We start from the raw sequence: 25,180 nt of genomic DNA on the forward strand, positions 1-25,180 counted from the left end.
CACCCTATTGGCCAATCTATCAGTGGAGGTGGCAGGGTGGTCTATTGAAATTTACAATAAATGGTAACTTTAGCAAGTGGCCCCTACATACCTGTTGGCTCACAGGCTCACTTAGCAGCTGCCCCTAATTACATGTTGGTTCATAAGGTGGTTCGTCGGGTCTCCATTCTGCTAAGTATCATTTGCTCGTGTTTTGATAAGTAATGAAAATCAAGCAGATTTTGGGTTTAATCTCCCTGGTTGATACATAACCAGCATAAAAACCCCCTCTAACCGAACACATGCATAAAACCTCCCTATTATTTAAAATACTAGCATTTAGCCCGGCCCATAGCCGGGATTGTTTCATCCAATAGGATGGGCTTGTTAAATGGATGATATTACAGTTAAGGTAGCCGGGCTTGTTTCATCCAATAGGATGGGCTTGTTAAATGGATGATATTACAGTCAAGGTCCATGTTATGGTCCTTTATGAATTTGGGTTTTAGGCCTTGGTCCAAAGGATTGGTTATATTACCAAGTGCAAAAATTCTATATGAACAAACTCTTTTGAACAAACTGATGTGGCACTCATCAGGCAGTGTGCATTGCTCTAAAAAGTACTGCAATCAAGGTCTCTCTGCTTGCCACGTCAGTTTGTTCCTAGAGTTTGTTCAAAATAGTTTGTTCATGTAGAAAGACTCTTACCAAGTGTTCCGATCATCTAACGCGTCCACATTATCGTTTTTTACTACATTTTCAGTCAAGAAGCTTTGGTTACCTTTCTTTGTTTTTTTTTCTTCTCACCTATTTAGTGATGTATGATTCGGTCAAGTGAACGAACAGTTGATGCACTTCCTACTATGGAGTTTGGTTAACTTTTGATTCAACAACGGATTAAAATGGTTAATTGGATAGTGGAGGTAATACTTGTTGATGCACTTCCTTAGAAAGGTAATAATGAACATTTTCTTTTAATGTGACAAAGGTAGTAAAATAAACTGTAGTTATTATTCAAAATCAAGGCAATAAGTAGTCATATAGCTACTAATCGAAGGTTCTAAAACTTCTAAACAAATGAAAATGCATGAACATTCCTAATAAAACTTGGCACAATTTATAATCCAATGATAACTCCTAAAAAAACTGATAACTCCATGTAACTCTATTCTATTCATTATCACTAATGTTGATTATTCGCAATTCTCTGTTTTCTGTTTCAATATTAGCAAGTGTTGTTCACAATTCTCTATTTTCTTGTCCAATGTGCATGATATCAACATGTAGGCCTTGATTTATTTCATGAAATTGTTCATTTGCTTCTTGAAGATGTTTGATTTCCTTTGTAGCTTCTTCATGAATCTGACATAGATGATTGATTTCGCTCTTTGCTTCTTTAAGTTCCGTGAAGTTGAAATCTTTGACTTCGAATTTGTACCATTGACGTAGTGATGTGAGAGCATCTTGTGCAGCTTCATTCTCGGCTTTATTCCGTGTTTCTTCAAGAGTTCCATAGGTTGTTTGCACGGTTGAATCTTCATCTTCATCATATTCATCACAGTCTTCTTTAAATATTCCTTTCAGAATAGGAACATCTATTGTTACGGTTGATCCAAATTTGTCACCCTTCACTTTTGTTGTGTAAACCGGTGGTTTATAAATATTGATTTCCATCAGGATTTGATTCAATATTGTTTTCCTTGAAATAGAAAAGATTGTATTATGATCCATATTGCTGCATATAAACTTTAAAAAAATTAGTATGTTATCTTATGAATAAGTTACAAATTTCAATGTAGCTAATGTGTTAAGATGATAAATCATGCTCACATATAATGATTGATACCAATCTATGTGATAGTGGTGTAGTTCAATTCAGATAAGTGATATATGTACTAAATATAACAATTAATTTATAACAGAGCAATAATCAAGAATTCATAGAACAATAAATTTATATGTAATTTTGAAAGTTTAGTAGTTTACCTAGGTGTTGAAGATGGGAGATGGAAGTTTGCAGGTTGTTTAGTCTGCAGGTTGTTTGAATGTGTTATTGATTGATTCTCTAGTATTTATAAGTTAAACTCTTTTGTTTATTTAGAATACTACTACTTTGAGTGTTTTATACGGTGTAAAGTTATTGTTTTAGTGTGCTTCTTTATTGGTTATGGTTAATCCAAATAATAAATTTAGGTGGCTTGAACTTTTGGGCGTGGGTTATTGATGGTGATTTTTTTTTTTTTTTTTTTTTTTGGTTTATCCATGTGGAGTCGCAATAGTCTCGAGTACGATTGCTTTCCTTGTCTCAGGAACCCAAAGATTTGTGCTCAATGACCGTAATGGCTCGACCACAACTTGGTCCTAAGTATGTTTCACCATTCGAAAGAACGTAACTACCTCACCAAGAAATGCTCAAGCTCCATTAAAGATTTCCAACACTGGTTTTGTTCCTCGAGTTCTAGTCGAGCAGCTAGAGTTGAACTGGAGGCCAATGGTTGTGCTTGCACAGTCATGGACACTACAATAGTCCATGTTAGTAACACTGCTACAAAGAAGAAATTCACTTGCTTGGAGAGGAGCTAGTGTGACTATGTGAGTGAAATGAGTGGGGAAGCTTTTGCTTTATATAGAAGATGTTCAAGGAAGGTGAAGAGACAGAAATATTGCATTTTTGTGTGGCTGTTATGTAGTTTTGGAATTTCTTGAGGCTTTCAATAGTTCATGCATGTAAAGCATCATAGTAACTCTAATCAGTAATCATAACGTATAATCATGCGATGTAGTCCTCTAGCTTATCTCCCTTAATTAATCCTAAATAAGAATATGATTTTGCTAAAGTAAAATTAAATGAGTAACCATAAGATGTTCCTGATCTGGTCGAAAAACTGGATCAAGATACAGTATCAAAGCTACACCAGGTGTGCAAGATTGCTTGCACTGGTGCCTCCCTGGTGTTCTTGATACATGGAATGAGGTTCTCTTTGCACAAATATACGCCATAAAATTTCATACTGGAATGAGAAATGGAAAGATTGTTGTAATCAACAAAGAAGATTCTTATATCTGACATTGATTGTTTGGTGAAGCAACTTATACTGCTTCGACATCGACATCGTCACATGTAAAGCAGGTTGACAGAAGTTAATGCTATTGAGGTTGTTTTGAAGGATTTCAGATTTTGGAATCCGATATGTTCAGATTATGGCTTTAGAACTTATGTGTTACATTCTATTCTTTAGTGTTGTCTCTTTCTCTATTTGTTGGAACTGCGGAAAGATTTGGATAGCCAAATTTGCATCTGTCAGTAATGAAAGTATGTGTGGGTCTACAGCGGTTGATTGCTTTATACTACTGCTTGTGGATTGAAAACTATCACATAGCATGGCACTCGGAAATATTTTTACCTGTAAATGTTAAAATTGATATGAAAAAAAAGGATAGTTGAAGAAATCAAGTATACCATCTACAGTACTTGTGAGGTTATCCATCAATCTTCTTAGGTGCTGATTTTCCTTATTCATAGGTCACTGCCTCTTTGCCAGAAAGACCCGGTTACAGATGGGAACCACTTGTTGACACCAGCAAGCCAACTCCATTCGATTTTCTTACGAACGATCTACCTGAAAAAAGTATTGCCATAAGACAAGACTTCGTGACTTTCTCGATGCCAATTTGTATCCTATGCTTAGCTATTCATCAATCATATTGTTACTTGCTCCTGATGACAATGCGTAACACAATTTCTGCCTTTCAATTAAGCACACCATGCTCATAGAGAGTGCCCAGTGCCCTTCACCGAGTAGCTGTTTTCTCTTGGCATTGTAGAACATAGTGTAATTCCATATGAAATTTGCATATATAATATAGTTAGAACATTTTTTTTCTTTGTTATCTTCTCCTTTTTCATCTGATAAAAGGATTTAATTTTGCCCCTTTTTTTTTTGCTAAAAAGATGGAGCTGTGATCAACCGTCATGTCATTTGACAATGTACAGTTCAATCATCATTATGGAAATCCAATTCTCATAGATATACATATTCTAGTCCAAGTCACAAACAGTGTATTGTGAGTAATACAGTGTTTGCACCAATATTGAAAAATATTAGTTTCATAATGAAAAGTTATAAGGGCTTTTTTTGAGTGTGCGTTCTGTGTGTCAGTGTATGCAGTGTTTCTTGAGATATGGTATTAGTGTATTACTCATTCAGTAACTGCAACTGGTAATGAGTAAAACTCAATTTGTGAGACTTCGGAATGTAGTCTTGTTTGGTTCAAAATTTGTCTATTTAGCTAGTATGTTGAATGTCTTTAAAATGTGTTTTTCGCACTTCAGGTCTCCTGCAACCTCTTGGATCCGAGCGAAGATGTTGTACGCCACATCCAAGGATAGGTTCAGGTGAGTACTTGACAAAAAATATTAGCAAGTCCAATGCAATCCAAGGCAGGCATACGCCTCACAACAAACTTCTCTGAGAACTTGAGAGCATCCTTCCCGACACAACCCTTGCTCTTCTTGTCAAAACATTTCAAAGCTGTACTTGGAAATAAACTTAGTCAAAAACTAAACTTCTCTTCCAAATCCTCCAAAGCACTTCCCTCGATCACCCTATTCAAACCCTTTATATTCCTAGACCAAGACCTTATTCGTTCCTAGGCATGCAAAGTCATCTACAGATTGAGTGTATTCTGGGGGCAGCCGCATTGGTCTGTGACCCCAAGGGAAAGTCACTGAATGTGGAGCTAGAGGGTGCCTTTTTACCCACCCCATTCCCTGAAAGTTGAAACTGACCATCACTTTAGACAGACTTCTACCACTCTCTATATAACCCCATCCCTTGCCCAAGGTGTCAAACAAATCCTTCTCATCCCCGACTACTAAAAGTATACATCCTTAAAAATTAAGGAACTAAAAATCACATCATTATCATCATAAGCAATAGCATGTATGAAATGTGAGAAACATCCTTTACTGAGTTTTTCACCCCAGAAGAATGTAACACCAGAAGAGGATATGAGTGAGTATAAACTCGATCCGTTTGGTGTTTGCTTTTGCAAAGAATAAATTGAGTAATAAAAATAAAAGCCTAGTTCCATAAATGATTTTCACTAATGTTATTGGTAATTCTCTCGTAAATTAGAATTGACAAATGCATATTTGTTCTCAGAGATGCAACTGGTCTGTCTAGTGTCTATTAATACATTCCTATTTTCCATTAGAACTCCATATTCTAGACTAATGCATTTCTCTTTCACAGCCTCAGATTCACGTTCAAGTAAGAAACCTAATAAACACTACCAAGGGGGAAAAAACCTCTTCCAACACCCATTTCCCACGCCAAGCAAAAGATTTGGGGAAACCGATTGGACTGCTGATTTCTTTAAGCTGCTCTGCATAAGCATTTGGAATGATTTATAGGTATGGCTAAGTACTTCCATATGAAGTCTCTTGGATACTAATACAGCCGAGCATTTAGTTTTTCTTTTCATTTTCTATTTTTATTTTATTTTTTTGCTTCAAGGTAACTGTATTGATTAAATAAACAGGTTACAAACTTACAACAGATGTTTGTATCCACGGTATAGGATTAGTAAATACTTTCCATTTTCAATATTTAAACAACTAAAAGATGTTGTTATATACACAGGAGAGTTCCTTTCCTAATACCTGGTTATTAAGTAAAAGCGGGAAAGGAGACAAAGAAGTTCTTAAATACATACAGGACAGAACCTGGGAGGAACCTTCAACCAACCATAGTTGCCGATGGAGCTCGTAAGAGAATAGCAATAAGCAGACTGTTGAGAAAATAATTAAATGTGATTATTATTTTAATTTGGGATCCATTAACATACTTACCAAATTTACTGGTATAATCATTGATTGATATTTTCCCATTTCTAATGTTATTCTTTTCTCAAGACAGCTTACATTTGGTGGGTTCATAAACTTCAGCACATGGATATGCTTTTGACAGAGATGAACACTTCCCAAATGACGTTACATCATCAGTTATATTTGTCAATTTATTTTTCTAGGTACAAATGGAAAGATGACTGAGAAAAAGAGTAAAGACTCAAGCCCGGAAATATTGTGGGAACCCCATATTTGCACACACACACACATGGAAAGAAATTGAAAAGGTAATAATTCCCAAAAAGTGAGTATGCCATAGAGCACAGTTTGCAAGATTTTGCATACAATTTCAAGGTACCAAAGAATCAATAGAAGATATTTCAACTTTTTCAACACTGGATAATTTCTAAATATTATGACGAATCTCAGTTAAACACTACGTCTTTTCAAACAGAGAAATATTACCTAAATCCGAGGTTTAGTTACACTGGTAAAAGATCAATGCATGAAAGGGATCAGATACATACCACATCGATGGGTGAAAGAGGAAACGTTAACCACCCGCGAACGAACAAAACCGTCTTTGAGTAGTGGTAAGAGAAGATTGGTCAACACAAATGCACCAACGTAATTTGTCCCCAACATCCTGAAATACAAGTGCCAAATTGTCAGCATGGGCCCATGGTTTCACCACAAGATATTTATTTACTACTGTTACCCTCTACAGAATGCAGTCTACAGAAACTAAAAAAATTCATAAATTATGGTATGGAGATACACCCAAACATAAATTCATAATTCAGTATCTAATTAAAATGAAAATGTTATAAATTCTACAAACCTGATGTAGCAATGTGTCAATAAAGATATTCAATATGCTAAGAGATGTGGTAGTATACACGGAAAACACATGTAAGTAATGGCTCACATTTGCTCTCAGGTGGATAAATACCCTATCGAACTGAGACGTTCCCACTATCAATGAGAGAGAATGTAGGGGATTTTAATAAGTGATGCAAATAGAAATATCAACCACAACACAATAGTTAGCTTTTTTATTAGCAGGAATCATAAATAGCCGATGCGTCGAGATAGAGAAAAAAAACCTTTCAGGTATAGGAAACAGGCAATACGGCAGAGATAAATTCTAGCCGGGATTGTTTCATCCAAGAGGATGGGCTTGCTAAATGAGCAAATGGGCATGGTTAAGTCTTGAGAGAAGATCAAGCTCAGTGTGGAACTCCGTTGAATTCTTCTTTACATCGGTGGAAATGATTGCCCTTTTAACAACAACCACTGTTCCATCCTTTAAGATCCCCTTGAAAACACAGGAAAAGCTTCCCTTCCCGACTTGAGTATCTTCTTTGAACCCACCAGTGGCTCTCTCAACAAATAATCTAACCATGCCCATAGCCGGCTGTCATTTCAGAGATTAAATCAAATAAACCAATTGAAGTCAACTCCATTTGATATGGTGAAAAGATAAGGTAAAGAAGCAAGGCTTTAGATTAACATGAAAAAGCAGGGAAAGTCAATAGGACATTGTGCAGTTCACTACTTACCTTAAACTTACTAAGATGAGGCAACAATTCCCATATCCCCATTACAGCAATGTCTTCCATGGGAAATAGAGACTGCAATCCTTCATTGGACATCAAAGACCTGAAAAGACACGGAGAACTTGATTTCAATTACTTTTGGCTTTTAGGTGTTTTGGGTTTTTAGGATTCTTAATTGAAGTCCAAGTTTTTTTATTTTCTAGTTGAGAGTTTCTTTGTGGAGAAGAAAGGGTTTTGATGAATGAAGAGTTTTGGGATTTTTTGTTTTAGTTTGAACTCTTTGAAGTCGAAGGGTTTTTTTTTTTTTTGAATCAATTTTGCTGTTTTTATTATACGTAGATATATCACGAATCCTTTTTTAAAATTGCGTGTAATTGTTTTCTCATAATTTTATGGATCTCGAAAACATATAACGAATCTGGAACAAATCCAACGTCTGGAATAAATTTTAGTAATGACTGATTTGTAAATAATCAAAATACTGTCCTGATTTTTAATTAATTTTAGGTACCTACTTAAAAATTGTGCTGACGTGGCCTCCTAAAATCGCAGATGAGCATTTTCGCCCACTGTGCAATAATGGTTTTAGATAACATTAAAGCCAAAACAAACCAAAATATCTCTGGAAAAATCGGGCTGACGTCATCAATTTTTACTTATAATTTCGACTTAAGGACAAACTGGACTGACGTCATCCTATGTAAATTTATATTTACATAACTTGTGTCACCTGTCAGATGTCAGAAAAAACGTCTATGAAATTTCATATTTGCATATGTAAATTTGTATTCACATATGTAATTTCATATTTGCATATATAAATTCATATTTCCATAACCCGCGTCATCTGGTTAGAACTCAAATGTAAAAAAAAACGTCTATAAAAATTCAGTGACTGTAAATATAGTTTTACAAAATGTGTCTATATAACATCAAAATGAGCAATTAAATATATTATGCATTGCTTCTTGAACGAGCCCAACAACCAAGGCCAGCCGGACGACGAGAAAGAGGGCATCTTCAGAAAGGATCTGTCCACCAGCATAACCAACATAACCTCCAATCATAATACTCCAAGAAACAACATTCCTCTTAGACATCTCATCAAAAATAGTTCTAGCCACATTCATATCCCTCAAGATTTCGCGATACAAATCCAATCGCAAGATTATTAATAAACATATTGCTCCTAAACTCCCCTTCCACAATAAATTTATCGATTTCATTTCCAATTTGTAAACACCCTAACCGAGCACAAGCCGATAAAGCACTAACAAGAGTCATACAATCAGGCTTAACTCCATTTACTTCCATTTGCCTAAACACTTTTATCGCCTTTATCAAGATACCCATATTGAGCATAAGTAGACATCAAAGCACTCCAACAAACCAAATCTCTTAACCATACTCTCAAACAAATACTCGCCAGGCCACTTCACCAAACTTTGCATAAAAGCAAGGGTTTAGAGTAGGCTTTACCAAGAACACTTCGACACCGCACCAACGAAGCATATTGCTTTTTAGGTTTCAATGATTTGGAATTCCTATCTGCATTAATCGAATTCTCTGATGGAATAATCTCTGTCACTTGCTCTGATGGAACTGCCTCCGTCGACCCCTCATTGGATGTTTGACTAGTAGAAGCAGAAGAAGTACATCCATTTGATTCACCTAAAAATTTCGCAATGATTTCAAGCATTACAACCCGCTTTGCAAAATGCCGAAGCAATCTCCCTTAGAGAAAATGCAGAAGCAAAAATATCAAGTAACCCCGCCAAGGCCCTTGTTTCATCATCATGCTCTAAACTGCCCAGTTTATGTACTTCCATTTCCACTATTCTTCAAAATTCAGAATAAGACAGAGCATCAGACACACTTCATTATTAACTATATTCAACAGTCAAAGCAAGGGAGAAATCTATCTAATTCACCAATAATACAATTATAAAAAGATGATACCTAACAAGTAAACCGATTTCAGTTTCATCAATATCTTCTGTCATTTTGGTCCTTGACACCAATCATAATGAAAGATAACACTCCAAAAAACAAGAAATTTGCCAAGCTCCTCTATCAAAAAATCAAATCATTCAATCAACAGTTAGGTATCTTCTTGAATTTTTTTATACTGGTCATTGAATCATAAGTTTAGAATATATTATTTATAAAAGATTATCTCAAACAAAGACACGCACCTGAAAGGAGTGAAGTCAATTTCAATCGGATCTTTCTCGTATCCATTTGCATGGTACTTGATCTTATATCCCTTTCCCTTTGTTATCCAGATGAATCTCGGTGTTCTTCTTGGATGAATATGGAAAAAGGGTAAAACGGGTAATAAAATAAAATAGGAAATAGAAATCGGACTGGAATTTCGCTGATATTGGAAAGCAGGGAGTTTATGTGATATGGGCCGATAAATAGAGAGGTTATGTGATATGGACCGATAGGAAGGAGTTTACACTCATCCGGATTAAAACCAAGGGGCTGAGCCCCTATATATATATATATATATAGGCAGATACACTTTCTCCACCCTCAATCATCCAAATTCCAAAAAGAATCCCTCCAAGCCTCCAACCCACCTTCAACTCAGTAAAGAACTTCTCTTTGGGCTTTTTGTCTACTGGAGCATCTGCACATGTGCACGTACTATGCTTAGCCCATGGATCTCTCCAGCCAAGATAAAAAGAAAGTGAGCCCAAAAGGCTTTGTACGTCAAAGCAAGGGCCACTGAACTGAAACAATGCAAGATCTCCTAGCGCCTACATGTGTTAATCACATTCCATTTGAATCCACAAATGTAGATCACATCTTAAAGAGCTAGGTCCAGTTTCACTTCACGTCCTGTAAGTTGCAACTTCAAATGTTAAGTTGCCCACCAACCCAGTACCAGTACTGTACCACAGGGTGGCTTATACGTCCGCATCTAAACAGTGGATTAACATGCTTGCTTTTCAAAATCTTCTTTCCGCGCGAATGCTATATTAACCATATCACCGTGTGTAGTTTGGAATGAGGTTCCAGTCTTCCAGAGCTTGATATCCATTGTAATATCCCAAAAAGGCGGCCAAATACTATTTCTCCCACTGAAGTGACTCATTTAGAAGGTTCGCCACATTCATTAGTGCCGATCACACTTGTTTTTTTAAGTTGCATCGAAGGGAATACATAAGCTCACATCTCAGTAGAAAAGTTACAAAATGCATTTGTTCATGCCATCTTACTTTTAAGGGCGTTAGATTGCTAGAGTTTGAATATTTCCATAAACAAGACACCAAATTACGTTGGCATGGGATTTGAACTGTCCAGACCACTCTATGACTGTTAGGGTAGGTGTCTAATGTAACTTGATGCTCAACAAAATTGCAATCAAAATGATCTAGTATATAACAATCGAACCAAGCTCAAATAGAATGAACGCGCATAAACACAAAGGACAAGGTGTGATTCACAAAATGATGGCTGATTTTTCTCATTGAACCAGCAGAGTATCTGAGTATCTAAGTACAACCTAACTCTTATTTCTCCCCAACTCAAGTCTTCTAACATAACGTTTGCGCTGTTCTTTCACATATAGGTTTTCTCATTGATACACCAGATTTCATATTGAAAGGGTTACCCCAGCCTAAATGCTGTAAGTCAATCTCACTATTACTACTACTACCACTACCACTGCTACTACTACTACTACTACTACTACTACAATCTGCCGACCTACAATATTTTGTTGTGTCAGAATACAATAGAGGGTTTTCTTTCCCTTGCAAACACTCTCTACCGTCCCGAGGTAGCCTTGCAGAAAATGTATCAATATTCCCTGGACTAGAAGAGGGGTGCCCTTTTGCTCCATATGAATTTGATGCGTTTCGATGAGATCCTGTTGAAGGTGAAGCTCTTAAGAATGGAGAGGAACAAGAAACATCGGATTCATCTGAACCTCTCCAAGGACTGCTCCACCCAAACCGTGAATCACCAAATATGTAATCAGACAAGTCATCGGTGCTGGTTGAGTGTCTGGTGCTTTCAGTACTGCAGGAACCTTCGTCCGAGCAGCTGAATAGGGAAGAGCTATCACTTGACGAATCAAGAAAAGGAACCCTATTTACTTGGTGAACTCTTCTGTTGAATGGATCAAAGACTTCAGATCTTGCATCAGAAGTCATTTGATAGGGGTACTCATCAGGTCTCCTATTTGCCGTGGACCCTGAAGTATCAGCTCTTACAGCTGCCGAGCAGCATTTTGCTCTGGCACTGGTATCCTTTTTTAAGTGGTTTGTTGTGGTAACTTCCGAAGATCTATCTCGCTTAACTTTGATTCTGTTAGATGTAATTGCACTGCGAATAAAACTTGGAGGCTGAGGTGAGCACCTAAAAAAGGCAACTGGATTAGCATTAGACAGCAGTCAAGAAGGACAAAGTGGGAACAAAACATTAGGTCGTGGGATATGTTACCTTGAGTAAAGGAGCATATATGCACCTTTGGACAAGACCCTCTCAAGCTCCACAGGTTTCACCTATACATCAATGATCACAACACAAGTAAATAGCAAAATCACCACTGATTAGTACCAGCTATGTTTCTGACCAAGGAAATGAGAGATTAGACTACCAAACTATATCAGGTCTCAATATTGAAAATCAACACATTCAACTATTGTAACAACCAATTCATAATATTGTTTTCCTTGAACTACACTCATAAATAACAACAATCCAGTAGAGAAATAATTTATCTCAGGAGATTTCCAAAGCAAATATGCTGCAAGAGTGCCATGTAGAACCACGAGAAATTTTTCAGTATCTATGCAATAACTGTTTGCGAAAAGATTATCTATCCATCCAAAGTTAATGTATTGATCCCACTAGAATCCATGTTGCATGAGGGCCACATAAGCTACAATGTTCATGTTATTAGATCAGTGTCTTACATTTTATTCCAAATAAAACATTAAAAATATAGTTGAAATTGACAGCATAATCAAGGTTAACCACTTTCAACGCAAAACATCTAATTCTGTGGATTTAAGTGTAGCATACCCTGCTGTCATCAATCTTGAACCATTTTCCCTCGAGATTCTTGACATAGCAAACATAATGACCAGAAAATGAAGCATTCTTGACATCCAAGTGAACAACAACTCCATAAAGCCTGTATATGGGGGATTTATCATTTTTTCCACTCATATACGGAGCCAGATTCAGGATCTCTGGAAAATGAATTGACTTGTTGAGCTTTCCAAATTTGCCAGACTGTAAAGCCCACAGAACAAGAAAACATTATATCCCAAAACAAATAGAAAAACTTGCAACAACATTTGCAATTCAGAATTACCTGAAATCGTTTAAAAGCAATTGTGAGAACATTTGGGGCCTCCAACACTGTCAACTTTTTTTTGGCTTTCTCATAGGACTTGCATCTGAATCAAAGAGCGGAGAAGAAAGGAACACAAAAAGATGTAAATTTTAAAACTTTAAAACATATGATTTCCAAACTAAAAGTAGGCCAGATCATAGTACAAAATATCAGGATATGGGGATATATCGACCTCTGAAATCTGGATATATTTCGTCGATATATCCCCTTGTTTGAGGATATTTTACATACAAACATTTGTTAATATCGTCGATATATCGATAAAAATAAAAAAATCATCGATATATTGGCGATAGTTTATGATATATCATAGACATAAAACCAAATATCCCTTCTCCACTATCACTCATTCACTCCTATTTCTCCTCTTATTATTACTAACAATAGAAACGACCGTTTCAGTTCTAAAAACAACCGAAGATGAAGAATCACTTGAATAAGTTCCTTCACTCATTCACTATTTTGGATCAATGGTTAACACTTGAATTCCATCAATGTTTTGATCAGACTAACAAGTCTAAGAACTCTTTCTTCTGCATAAATCTGCCAACACACCCCCACCCCCACGCCCCAAAGTAGAACTCCAGACCTCTCGGTGCAAACAAAGGTCATACCGTACCTTTGGATCTATTGGTCAACCTCTAAAGATAAGGGAGTAAATTACAACTTCAATGAGCCGTCATGTGAACAAGAAAAGTTATTGAACTTGAAGAGGTCTTACTGAGCGTACTTTACTCATTGACTTAAAGTTTGAACTTGTCCAGTTCATCATCTGGCAACACCCACTCTTATACTTTCTCTTCTTTTTCGAGTTTGACTTTGTTTTCTTTTGTGGTTTTATAACCTTCTTCTCATGAATCTGAATCATTGTTGTGAATTACTACTGTTGAGTAGAGTTGTTGTTGGTCGGATGTTTTTATAGCTTTTGCGAGACAAGTCCATTTTTCTCAATGTTTGGTAGAGTTGATTTGGTTGAGAAAGACGAAGGGTCTGTAAAATTTGCGATATTTTTAAAATATCGATGTTTCGTATTATATCGGGATATTTTAGGATATAACGACGATAATTACACTTGCATCAGTTGAATATATCAAATTCATAACCTAGATATTCTCATATCCTTTGGTGAAATCTCGATAGATATCGCGTATATCGCGATATTTTGTACTATGGGCCAGATTGCTAGAAGCAAAGGAAAAAAGAAAATGATAGCTATGTGTAGGGGTGTGCATAAAACCGGCTGAACCGACAAAACCAACCAAACCGGTCAGTTTCGGGTCGGTTATGTTTATGAGTAGGTTCGCTTCAGTTCGGTTAAGTATATTTGAAAACCGATAGGGTCGGTTCAGTCATCAGTTTAGTCCCAAACCCGACCTGCTATGTATAATATATATTAAAATATATATATTTAATTGATTTAATTTTAAAATATGTAAAAGCCAATCGGTTCGGGTTGAGTATCGGCTCAGCTCGGTTAGTATAACACAGCCGATTCGGTTCGGTTCGGTTTCAAAAAAAATATAAACCGATAGGGTCGGTTCGGTTGTCGGTTTAGACCCAAACCCAACCCGAACCGATGTGTATTAGAAAGAAACATCAGGTAGTTCAAGGTTTTCTATACGCAAACGTCATAGTTTAAACAGCATTATTGAGTCAATTGTCACCATAGTTTGTAATTTTTGTATGAGTTATTACTTATTACCAGAAACATCATTTAAACAAGCGCCTTTGCCACTCAAATTTCAGAAGAAAGAAAAAAGAAAAAAAGAAGTAAGAATCAGACAACGATGAAGCTACTACGGTTACGCAGAATGCAAAACCAAACTCCTATACAAATTAAATGAAAATTTCAATAAAACTATACTAGGGAACGTGAATTAGTTTCCGCAACTAGATTGCATCAAGCACATTTATCAAGTTCGACAAGTAATTGGCTCTGTTGCATGGGTACTTCATATTTTCTGTTGTGTCTCGTGCCGCCGAGTCTGACGCGGACACACGGCCCAAATACGATACCTACACTTCTATAATAAGAGGTGTAGGATAATGTATCTTTTATAAGATATGACCCACAAAAACATAAAATATTAGAATTGAGATCCTATAATAACCACAGAATTTTACTTATCTTTTCAATAACCTTATTGCCAAATAGTTTTTCTAATAAAAAAATTAAAATTAAATTAAATATTAGCCGTGTCCACGTATCTGCTTTTTAGACCATGCCGCGTCCAAATCTCCGTACCGGTGTCCAAATTGGACACTCGTACCCGTACCCATGCAACATAGGTAATTGGTTCGCTTACCTAATATAGTAAGCATAGCTCCTACTGTACTTCTATTTATACCCTCACTTAAATTCTAAGATTTACATCAAACATATTTCATGTGGACCTTTGGTTGAAGAGGAGAGAGAAATACGGCTTTTATGGACAGCTTGCTGTCTGTTTTGTTGGCACTAGTTGAAGCTATAAGCATCACTACGGTTTGGAGGTAGAAAATGTTTTTTAGTTTTTGGTTTTCATTACTCTCAAACCCAAGGTCTGGCGATGAACAATACATGATGTCCCGGTGTGCATTATCATATATGTCAATTCCCCCTTCTAGCATTGGACCATCCCTAAAGTGTGTTACGAAGATGGGGTCCAACCTAAATAATTATCTCTTCCTAGTTCCTAGCACTAGTTATTACAGAGTGGGCCTTCACTACGATAATGGCGTTTACTAAAACTTGTTAACCAGTTGGCCATCAGTAAATAATATGCCTTCTCTAGCAAGTGTTACAATTGATAAGCTGTCTGTAAGTCTTCAAGCAGATAGGTTTTTATTATTATTCCTATTCTAACACAAAAATTACTGCTCAAGTTCATTATCATTTATGATCACAAACATAGCCATTGCCTCTTGGTTTATCCTTATGTCGATTCTAAGACTATTGGTCTTCTATACACTAATAAAACCAAATAAAAACGAGCCTAGTCCCGAAAACCTGTATTTTTCACTTGCCAAATCCAATTCTTTTGCAGCCATGTTCGGATCTGATACTCATACTTGTACCTTTGCAACACAGATTCCAAGGACTTGCATTATCCTGAGAAACTAGTTTGTACATAATGATTGTGTTGCATTCTTAAGTTTGTTCTACCCTCTTTCTGGTTTTCCTGTAGGATACTTTATGTATTCTAGGGTTTACAACCCTTGATCATCCCCAAAAGGCCTAAATTAGTTACTATTATTATTAGTATATTTAGGAATTGAGTCTAATTAGTGTTTTTGGCTATTTCTATTTTTAAGGTATTTATTATTACGAATTTCATGTTTCCATTTCCATTAGAATTGTTTTTGGAATAGGTTTCTATATTCAAAGTTGTTGAACATTATAAATAAATTGTAGGCCTTTGGCCATAGTTAGTGTTGAGTTTAGAGAAAGGTTTTCCCTGTGTGAATTCTTGTGTGAGAGTTTGTGTTCTTTGTGAGGAACAAAGTGTCGAACCCTATAATTGACACAGGCATTGGAATTAGGTTCCAAAGTCATATATTGGTCATACGTGACCATCAATACCTTGACCTACTTTTGCACTTGTTGCTTTCATATAGAATATTTGCCTCCTTTACACAAATATTGAATTACGTAAGAATAAAATTGTCTAGATAAAATAGATGATTTAAAAGTAGTCATAGTACATTCTATTTGAATCACTCATTGTGTAGCTTCCTTTCTCTCAACTTTAGCCCGTAAGAATATACAACAGAGTACACTTATTAAATATCATAATACCAAATATCTTTGATATGAAATTATGTCACAAACCGGAAGCAAAGCTGCTCCGTTTATAACCAGAAGCTGGATAACCACCCACATTTTATTAATGTATTCTTCCACACAACCTCTAAATATTTAGTACCATGAGAAAGCTACTTAATTTGGATTCAAGTACTTCACAAAATATAGTTTATTTTATACTTTCTTGAGATTAACAGCCAAAAAAGATGGTGAGTTCCACGTAATTTCCAAATTCTTTGTTTTGTTACTACGTGTGACCCTTGGAAGGTGGGATTGTTTGAAGTGGAACAAGCAGTTTTTTCTTTCTAAATATATATTAACCAATAATGTTTATAAGCCTACACATCTCAAGGAATACGTCCTTTCTACTACTGTTCTTTACCAACCCTAAGGTTTGTAAGAAAATACGAGATTTTCTCAATAAAAATTTGGTATATGTTGCTGTAAGGAGCTGCAAGATAAATCATTAAAACAACCAACCTGATACAGTGGTACTTGTTCTCTCCATCTAGGACTTCCGTGGCAGTAAATTTCCCAAGTGCCTCTTCGAGAGTTCTAATGTCCCCCTGTATCTCAACAGTAAGATCCATCATCCGCTCATGTCTCTCAGACTTCACATGGCACTTCATGCACTTTATCTGCAATTTCCAGTTCAGATGATTAGGCCACTCATAAACATGGAACCTTCTTCATGAAATACTTGAGCATGTGAACAAAAGACACAATAATGACGAAGGCTACCTTGGATCGTAGGTAACCACCGAAAATCAGACCTATAAGAGTTGTTTCTTCTGCCAAGGGGTTCAATGCATATACTCCAGCTTCTTTCAGGCAAACCGATTGCATTGTATCAATGGCATACCTGTTAAAATGACCACACACAATTAATATTGTATATTCCAGACAATAATCATACATAAAAGATAACGCTTATTTTTTTATTGTTTTTATTTATTATTTTATTTGTGTGTGTGTGTGTGGGGGGGGGGGGGGGATATTAAGTGCACGTGTGACTCACTGCTAGGGGGGGAAGATCTAATAGGTGATAACCAAACAGTATGATCATAAAGCAAAAACTAGTGTCAATAAAAAAAGTATGTAGAGAAAAAAGGACAATGTACATGGCAGACAAATTCTACCTCTTAGCTTCCAAACTTTCAAAAAGTTAAAATTTCCCTCGAGATGGTTTTCGATAAAATAGATTTTGGTAGAAAACTTTCTATAAGGCTTTTATGTGAGAATGTTAATGAATACCAAGTTTGTAGAAGTAAAATTTATATTATAATGTCCAAGATACATGAGACACATGGATGGTGTAGCCGTACTGTAGCCTTGTTTGTAGGCCTGCCAACATGTGCTAAGAGTATGTTCACAGGTATTGGAGGTGGAAAACATGTCAAAGTCATGAGTGGATGAAATTGACAAGGACTGGCATAGGCAACTACTAGATTTTTCTTCTTTTGGGGAAAAGAAGGAAATGAATTTTTCGTACAAAGCTCCTTCAAGGAAAAGTAACTACAGAGACGAGGTAATGTGGCATTGTGGCCAACACCTCATAATAGCGAAGAAAAACAAATCTATTTCGAAGCATACAAGAAATCCTCGAAGGATAAACCTTGCAATTGATGACTCATACCACAAGTAAAAGATAATTTCAGTTTAAAGAACAAATAAATCTCAAGCACCGGATATTTATTCCGTAAAAGACGTTTAAACCAAATAATCATGCCTAAACTATATATAGAACTAAAAATCATAACAACACTAATGATAATACGGTATTAAAATAGAATTTTTTTAACTGGTGCAACTGAAACTTTAATAAATAACACTGTTGAGATGCTTAAACAATAATGTATTCACAAGGTTAACATACATACATATTGACACTTAAAATAATGTTAGAACCATCTTGCCTTAAGAACTCATGGGCGTCTTCTTCTTTGCCATTACCAAGATGACTCCCAATGCTTGGAAGTTGGGACAGTATCCCATTCGGAGAGAGTGGAGAAGTCCCTTCACTTGCCTTCTGAATTAGACACTCAAACTCACAAGTAAAGCACCAGTCTTTCCTCGGACCTGAGATAATACAATGCATGAAAGTGTTATCCAAGATATGTAAGATTAGTAAGCTAATCGCACAAGTAAGAACATGAGCAGAAACATGCATGCTTTAGAATGAAGTCCCTGGAGAAGATAAGCAGTAAGAGGCTGAGTAAACGCCAGGCACTGAAGCACGGCATTAGCATAACAGCTGCACAAACAAACAAGTACAGCTATTAAAACCACCAAAGAGGCTTGTAAGTAGAAAAGTATCCGAATCCAGGAACATCAAATGCACTTGGTATTATATCAGGAACAAACATGATGAACTTGAATAATCAGTACAAAAGAACTATACAGGGAAGTTCATGTTGCTAAGCAACAGTTTGGAAGGCTTAAGAGAGGACGGAGCAGCTGGGAACATTTGAAAGATAAGGTATCTCAGCCTACAACCATAAAGAGTTAAAACTTAAATACCGTGAGTATCAGCCATGTTTCTGAACACATCTTTGGTTTTTCCTTTTATTTTTATTTGAGTTTTTTTTTTTTTTTTGGGATAGTTGGAACTTTATTCCCCAACTCCATTAAATTCCCTTTTCCCGGTGAAGGTGGGAATTAGACCCAGGACCTGCACAACTTCCAAAGTCTTGACCAATAGGACCTTTATCTTTGGTTGCAACTTTTACAGAAGCCAGTGATTGTGAAATCTTTTTTCTCTTAATCATGATTATATTTTCCAATCAATCATTGGTCAAGGAGAAAGGGACATGATCAAAGACATTTAGTAAAAGAGGGGGGGTCGAGCACAACAATGTGCAGTTAAAACCTTTTTGTTGCTATAGATTTTTAGAAAGGCAGTGGTCTTTAGAACTTCTAAACTGGTCAACATTAATAATTTACATTATTATCACTATTACTTTTAGTATTATTGTTACTAACATTACTTTATGATGTTAAATTGTTAAGATAACTATTAAACATAGTATTACCGTTAGTATTGTCATTATTTTGATCTGTTAGTCCAGAATTAAATGAAATGTGCTATTACTATTAGTTTGTTTTCATGGAACTAATAATTGGATGTCGCATCCTTTAACAACATGTTTTGACGTGAGTCTAGATCCCCAGTCAGCATAGATGCATCAAATATAGGAGCGGATAAATAGGGCATTCTTAGGCAGCAGTCTGAAGCTATGGCAACGGAAACTAAATAAAGAACCAACCTAAAACCCAATGACATAGTAAGAAGGCTAACAAAATGCCACAAGCAGGAAGAAGAAACTATCTTTTATTTTTTGTTTCTGCTTGGTAAGAAGAAAGCATATGCTTTACCTATTCCCACAGTTCGTTAGTCCACATGGGCGCGATTCCACGTTTCCACAATTATATAGTTTGATGAATAAGTCATATGGAAAGAGCATCTGCGAGGAAAACAAAACAAAAAAGAAAAAACCTTTTAGTTCTTTTGAGCAACAAAGAGAATAAAAATGATGCATCAAAACGGGAGAAACTACATTACTAAGAATAATGTATAACAAGTTTAAATAAACCTTGTAATTGTTTCTTTCAGCAACCTCACTTAAGCCAAATGGATTGTGTTTTGAAGGTTTTGGGACTCTAAACTGCTGAACAACTTTGCGGACAGATGTTTTCAGTCCACTGCTTGCATTTGGTACAGAACTTGCAATCTCCGATGAACCACTGGGCATTGTATGATTATCAACTTTCAGGGACTTAACGTATGAAATAGAATTCCCTCTGCCGCTACAGCATGAATGACATTCAGAACCACCACAGCATGCAGACAGCCTTTCTTTACACTCCAGAATCTGAGAATGATTACTTTGGTCATTATCCACAATGTTGGACGACCTAGAGACCTCAGCTGCCAAAAACCCATTTGTAGATACATCTCTATCTATCTTCTCTGATGAAGTAACTCCATCACTAGATCTCTTCTTCACATACCTTTTCCTATTTGCATCATCTCGTTCAAGGGTTTTGGGCTTGAAGTTCAACGGAAACCACATAAAAGATTCAGAATTAGGTGAAATATCATGACCACCTTTACCGAACTTAGAAGCCTGATCGCCTATATCATTCCCACAGAAACTAATCTCGATAACTTCCTCTGGGTAATCAGAAGGGCACGTGTAAGGATCCGGAACTTCACACTCATCAAGGCCAGGGATGCTTGAGCCTGAATATCTGGTTGATTCACAGTCATTAGCACTGGGACTGCAACTTGGTCGCGGTTTTGATTTACTTGAAAAGGAAATATTATTTACAGAACTAATCAAACCAGAGAAGTCCCGGGAAAATGATTTAGGGCCATTATGATTAACGTTGGTCTCAACCACACTGGAGACAACATGATCAAATACACGCGCCTTTGATCTAGTTAGACTGTCACATATAGGACCGTCATCAGGAGAAACATCAACCAATGTTTCATTACTACTGGTGGATGCTGAAAAGCTTGTAGACGAGGTATCCGGAAATCTATAGATGACGTGTGCTCCTTTGTCGTCTATTAAATCCTCAACTTTATCATCTTCCCTCCAACTTGACAATTCAGGAGGGAGATTTAATTTAGATGACACAGATTTTTTGGAAAATCTTTTCAAGTGTTTAATGTTCCATTTGCTCCCCATCTCCAAATCCTTTTCATAAAATTCACAATGTTCTCTTTGCACTTCAATGTGTTGATCGGAATCACTTCCTGAACCATTAAAGTGGACAGTAGTGCTTGGAGGACGACAGTCTTCCTTGTGGCCTCGTCTCCAATGGATAATCTGACACTTACCGGAGCTGCAATGAGGTGAGATTATAAGTAAACATCAAAAAAAAAATGCTCTTTACAGAATATGTGTGTGTGTGTGTGTGTGTGTGTGTGTGTGTGTCTTGGCGTATACAACTCCCTATTCTTACTCCCTCTTGTTGGACCCCACATAGACGACATTGGTCAATCCAATATTAACATTAGTTATCCTTACCTAGTTATAGTTATAATTCGATCGGAACTCATAGCCCTACCAAAAATCAAACCAGAAGTACCACAAATTAAGCACTAAAATTTTCAAGAGGTTAGGAATTTCGTATGGTATTAAGATTTTGTGAAGATGATCACCATTACATGGAGAACTTAGTGTATGGCTGGATTCTAGCGTGTCCATTATGTGGGTCCCACAACAGGGATTGCAGACAGGGGGTAAGATAAGGGATTAAAATTTATTTGGCACCGACATTCAGTCGTTTTAAGGCATGGGCCTCACCTCGCCGTTATGTAGCTTATAAACTTCTTCAAACATTCAGCATTCCATTTCTATCAAACTAGACCACTAAGTCACCTTTGGGTGACGGTTATAGGTCATATATCATCCGTTACTAAGTACAGCCTTCAAGTGCAAGTGGTAAGTTATCTCTAGCATACTTGTACAATAAGTATGAGCCCAAACACATTCAGTCGGCCATAATTCAGCTTCTGGGCACAAACAACCAATGATTTGAGTTGTCTTTAATTGTCCTGCACAAACTTAACGGTCTTTTCTACGCGCAGACTGTAAGTAATTAAGACCATATGTGCACATGCTATAAACCATTCCTTCGCACAGACCATACGCCCAACTTTGTTCCCGTAGAAATGATATTGGGTTCTAAGCAACCAATGTTGAAAAGACTGACTTGGATGGTACGCACCTCCCTTCCAACACTTTGTTTTGTGCTCTTGTCGCCCAGGTTGTCTCTATTGTTGAATGACAGCTAAGGCACAAAAACTCTTACTCCCCAAAGAGTCATAGGCTCCTAACCATTGTTTACCCACCTCAAATACTCCTTCGGTCCTGTTTTCTCTTGTCAATGTTTTCTACTCTCGTCATCCTTACTAGTACAAAGATGAAAACCTACTTTCACCCAAACCACTATTCTTTTCTAAATCACTGCAGTCGCTATCCATCAACTCACACAGCTAAGAGCTCTAATGAAGAAGCAATCGATCAAACGTAACATAATATAAAATGTAAACGTAAAAACAAGATTCGTATAGCAGTCCCTAAAAAAATATGCTTTTAGGGGATATTCTTGTTCTCTATTATTACTTTGTGTTTACTACATTTCTCTCCATTCCTCAATTCCACTACTCAAATGTCATTCACACACACTCACATTCACTCTCCACATCCAAATTTAACCAAAATTTAACACATAACAAAAAAAAAAAACAAATCTTTACATTAAAACCAACCCAAATTATCAAATCAACCAAATGGGGGAGTTGAAAAAACACTAACCAGTATCGAACAGCCTTGCATCTAGCACACCTAGTAGTAGTAGGACAATAACAGAGTGCACACTGCCCCTGTCGCGGCCCCGCATTCTTCAAAACAACAACATCCCCATCACCATCATCATCATCATCATAAACACCACTCACATTATTAACACTAATAACACTATTATTAGTAATATTAAGATGGGCTTCAAATTCAGCCCTCGCCGCTTCTTCTGAAGCCAAAGCAACTAATCTCATAATCTCTTCCTTTTTTTCCACTGCATTTATCCATTTCTTTTGTATCAAATAACTTAAAATTGGACCCAAGAAAAAAAACAAAATGAAAATCAATACTAATCCTGTAAACCCTAGATCTCCGGTAACCAGCAGCATTTATTATTATTATTATTATTATTATTATTATTATTATTGGTACATCTAATTTTGATACAATTAACGCCGCCACACATGGATGAGGTCTGATTTTTATTAGTTAGGAGTGGTGGTGGATGTGGGGCCCAGTTTGTTTATTTAGTGGGGCCGGGTAATATAGACCGTTGATGATTGGATGATTGATGAGAATGAGAGAGAGAGAGAGAAACGTGGGGAGGAATAATGAGAGAGAGGAGTGGCGAGAGGGAGATTCGAGGATTTTCGAGTGGAGTGAAGTGAAGTGAGTGTTGGGAAAGATATATTTATTTATTTTAGGTAGTTTGGTGTATGTAATAACTAATGAGCATTTTGTTGTTGGGACTTGATTTGACGTGTTGATGTTCGGTATTGTTTAGTGTTTTTTATTTCAGAATATTCGGTTCGGAAGGTGATGCCCGAGGGATGGCGGTTCAATAATTATGAGTTAGGGATTGCTAATTACTTAGAAAATTCATTTTATAAATAAATGTAATTTATATTTTATTTATTAGTTAATAAAAGTTACGAGGATAATAAGTCGCGGATGTAGCTCAAATGATAGAGCGCTTTCACTCATTTTAAGAGCATTCCCAACGAAGGTGGATATGGTGGGAATATGACTTTATTTACCTCTTTATGATTCAAAACATTTGCCCAATACAAAAGTGAATATCTCGGTGACTATTTTCCCAAATCAAAACTGTAGAAAGCTATATTTTGTTTTCCATGTATAGGGTGTGACCTGCGCTCTAATATAGTGTATATAGGGCGCGACCTGCACCTTATGCTTTCGAGATATCCAGTAGCTAGAGCGCGACCTACGCTCTTCTCTAGCCTAAACAGAGCGCGACCCGCGCCCCATGCCCCGTGTTTCTCAAGCCACCGAATTGTGTTTGTTTCCTATTTTGTAGGCTCTATATAAACAATTGTAATCTCTTTAGAATTCAATCAAAAAATATACACTGAATTGAATTGAATCATTTGGTTCTACATGGTATCAGAGCCAAACCATTGAAATCCGCTGCATTGAATCCTTGAATCTTAAACCCATTATTGAATCCTTGAATTTAGATCTAAGTAATTCAATAAGTCAAAATCGAAATTATCAAAACTAACTATTTTATTTAATCCAATGAATAATAACAATCATTCAATAATTTAAATTAATCCATGTTTTGGGCTGGAAAATCGAGCCTAAAACCCAATTTCTTCAATCCAACAGGCCCCTTTTCAGTTGGCTTTGACTTCAACAGGCATTTTGTCCACTTTTGCTCATCTGATTGGGTCAAGGTTTAGACCAATGGAAAGCTCTTTTCGGGTCGTTTTGACATAAGGTATGTCCAATTCCGAGGCCTGAGTCCAAAGATACGATATTCGAAAGTTCTACTAACTTTTTGTGTGTTTTTTACCGCGTCTTGGCCTTTAATCCCTTAACTTCTTAGCAACCAACCCTTTGCTCCTTTTATATCGCCAAAGTGGTACATTTCGCACATAATTGACTTCAATGCCTGAAATACATAAAAGCACGTAATTAGCATTAACTCTTATTTATTACTCGTATAATTGGTCTAAAAGTATTATTGTTAAGGGGTTAAAACTACAGTTTTGGGCTCTTATCAAACCACCCCCAAACAACATTTTGCTTGTCCTCAAGCAAATATGATAAATTAGCATAAGTGACCAAAAATGGAGTTCTAACTAATCTCGTTTCGCTGAATGCGATTGCATGACCATATGCAACAAAGCCTTAAACCACTAGGAATTCCCTAGTGGACGAGTTATAGCCTCGTGAGAGTTTTCTAGTGAAGGTACTCACAAACTTCATCTATACTACAACGACTCAAAAATAAAACTATTGTTTTCTTATCTATGTCTCAATTATCTATACATCTCATTGTGAATGAAT

The 25,180-nt window shown here is 36.5% G+C and overlaps 1 protein-coding gene and 2 long non-coding RNA genes across 4 annotated transcripts; all 3 read right to left on the minus strand.

The window, feature by feature from the left end:
- Positions 1-1,133: 1,133 nt before the first annotated feature.
- On the minus strand, positions 1,134-7,783 carry LOC147492438 (uncharacterized). Its single transcript, XR_015198834.1, has 6 exons — positions 7,393-7,783; positions 6,937-7,247; positions 6,358-6,476; positions 5,698-5,772; positions 3,440-3,599; positions 1,134-1,714 (listed from the first exon to the last, which is right to left on the minus strand). It is a non-coding gene; the product is annotated as an uncharacterized LOC147492438 (long non-coding RNA).
- A 1,306-nt stretch (positions 7,784-9,089) lies between these two features.
- On the minus strand, positions 9,090-9,913 carry LOC147492439 (uncharacterized). The gene is made up of 3 exons (XR_015199956.1): positions 9,585-9,913; positions 9,349-9,459; positions 9,090-9,228 (listed from the first exon to the last, which is right to left on the minus strand). It is a non-coding gene; the product is annotated as an uncharacterized LOC147492439 (long non-coding RNA).
- A 923-nt stretch (positions 9,914-10,836) lies between these two features.
- On the minus strand, positions 10,837-23,398 carry LOC147492440 (ubiquitin carboxyl-terminal hydrolase 17-like). 2 transcript variants are annotated; one of them, XM_086565516.1, is made up of 11 exons: positions 22,883-23,398; positions 20,144-21,404; positions 19,926-20,014; positions 18,719-18,804; positions 18,467-18,629; positions 17,292-17,412; positions 17,031-17,188; positions 12,725-12,809; positions 12,430-12,642; positions 11,845-11,906; positions 10,837-11,760 (listed from the first exon to the last, which is right to left on the minus strand). In XM_086565516.1, the coding sequence occupies exons 1-11, from the start codon at positions 23,254-23,256 to the stop codon at positions 10,935-10,937; spliced, it is 3,438 nt and encodes a 1,145-aa protein (XP_086421642.1). In that variant the 5' UTR covers positions 23,257-23,398; the 3' UTR covers positions 10,837-10,934. The 2 variants fall into 2 exon arrangements, with proteins under 2 accessions (XP_086421642.1, XP_086421643.1); XM_086565517.1 differs by having other exon boundaries at positions 10,837-11,773.
- Between the last annotated feature and the right edge of the window lie 1,782 nt (positions 23,399-25,180).

Source organism: Coptis chinensis, chromosome 6, assembly GCF_015680905.1.
Source record: "Coptis chinensis isolate HL-2020 chromosome 6, ASM1568090v1, whole genome shotgun sequence".
NCBI lineage: Eukaryota > Viridiplantae > Streptophyta > Magnoliopsida > Ranunculales > Ranunculaceae > Coptis > Coptis chinensis.

Coding starts and splice junctions, on each gene's coding strand:
- LOC147492440 (XM_086565516.1), bottom strand. CDS start 23,256: ATGCTGCTGGTTACCGGAGATCTAGGGTTTACAGGATTAGTATTGATT. Junction 17,413..18,466: donor GACGCCCATGAGTTCTTAAG/GCAAGATGGTTC, acceptor TCATTTTAACAG/GTATGCCATTGATACAATGC. Junction 12,643..12,724: donor TTGCTTTTAAACGATTTCAG/GTAATTCTGAAT, acceptor TGGGCTTTACAG/TCTGGCAAATTTGGAAAGCT.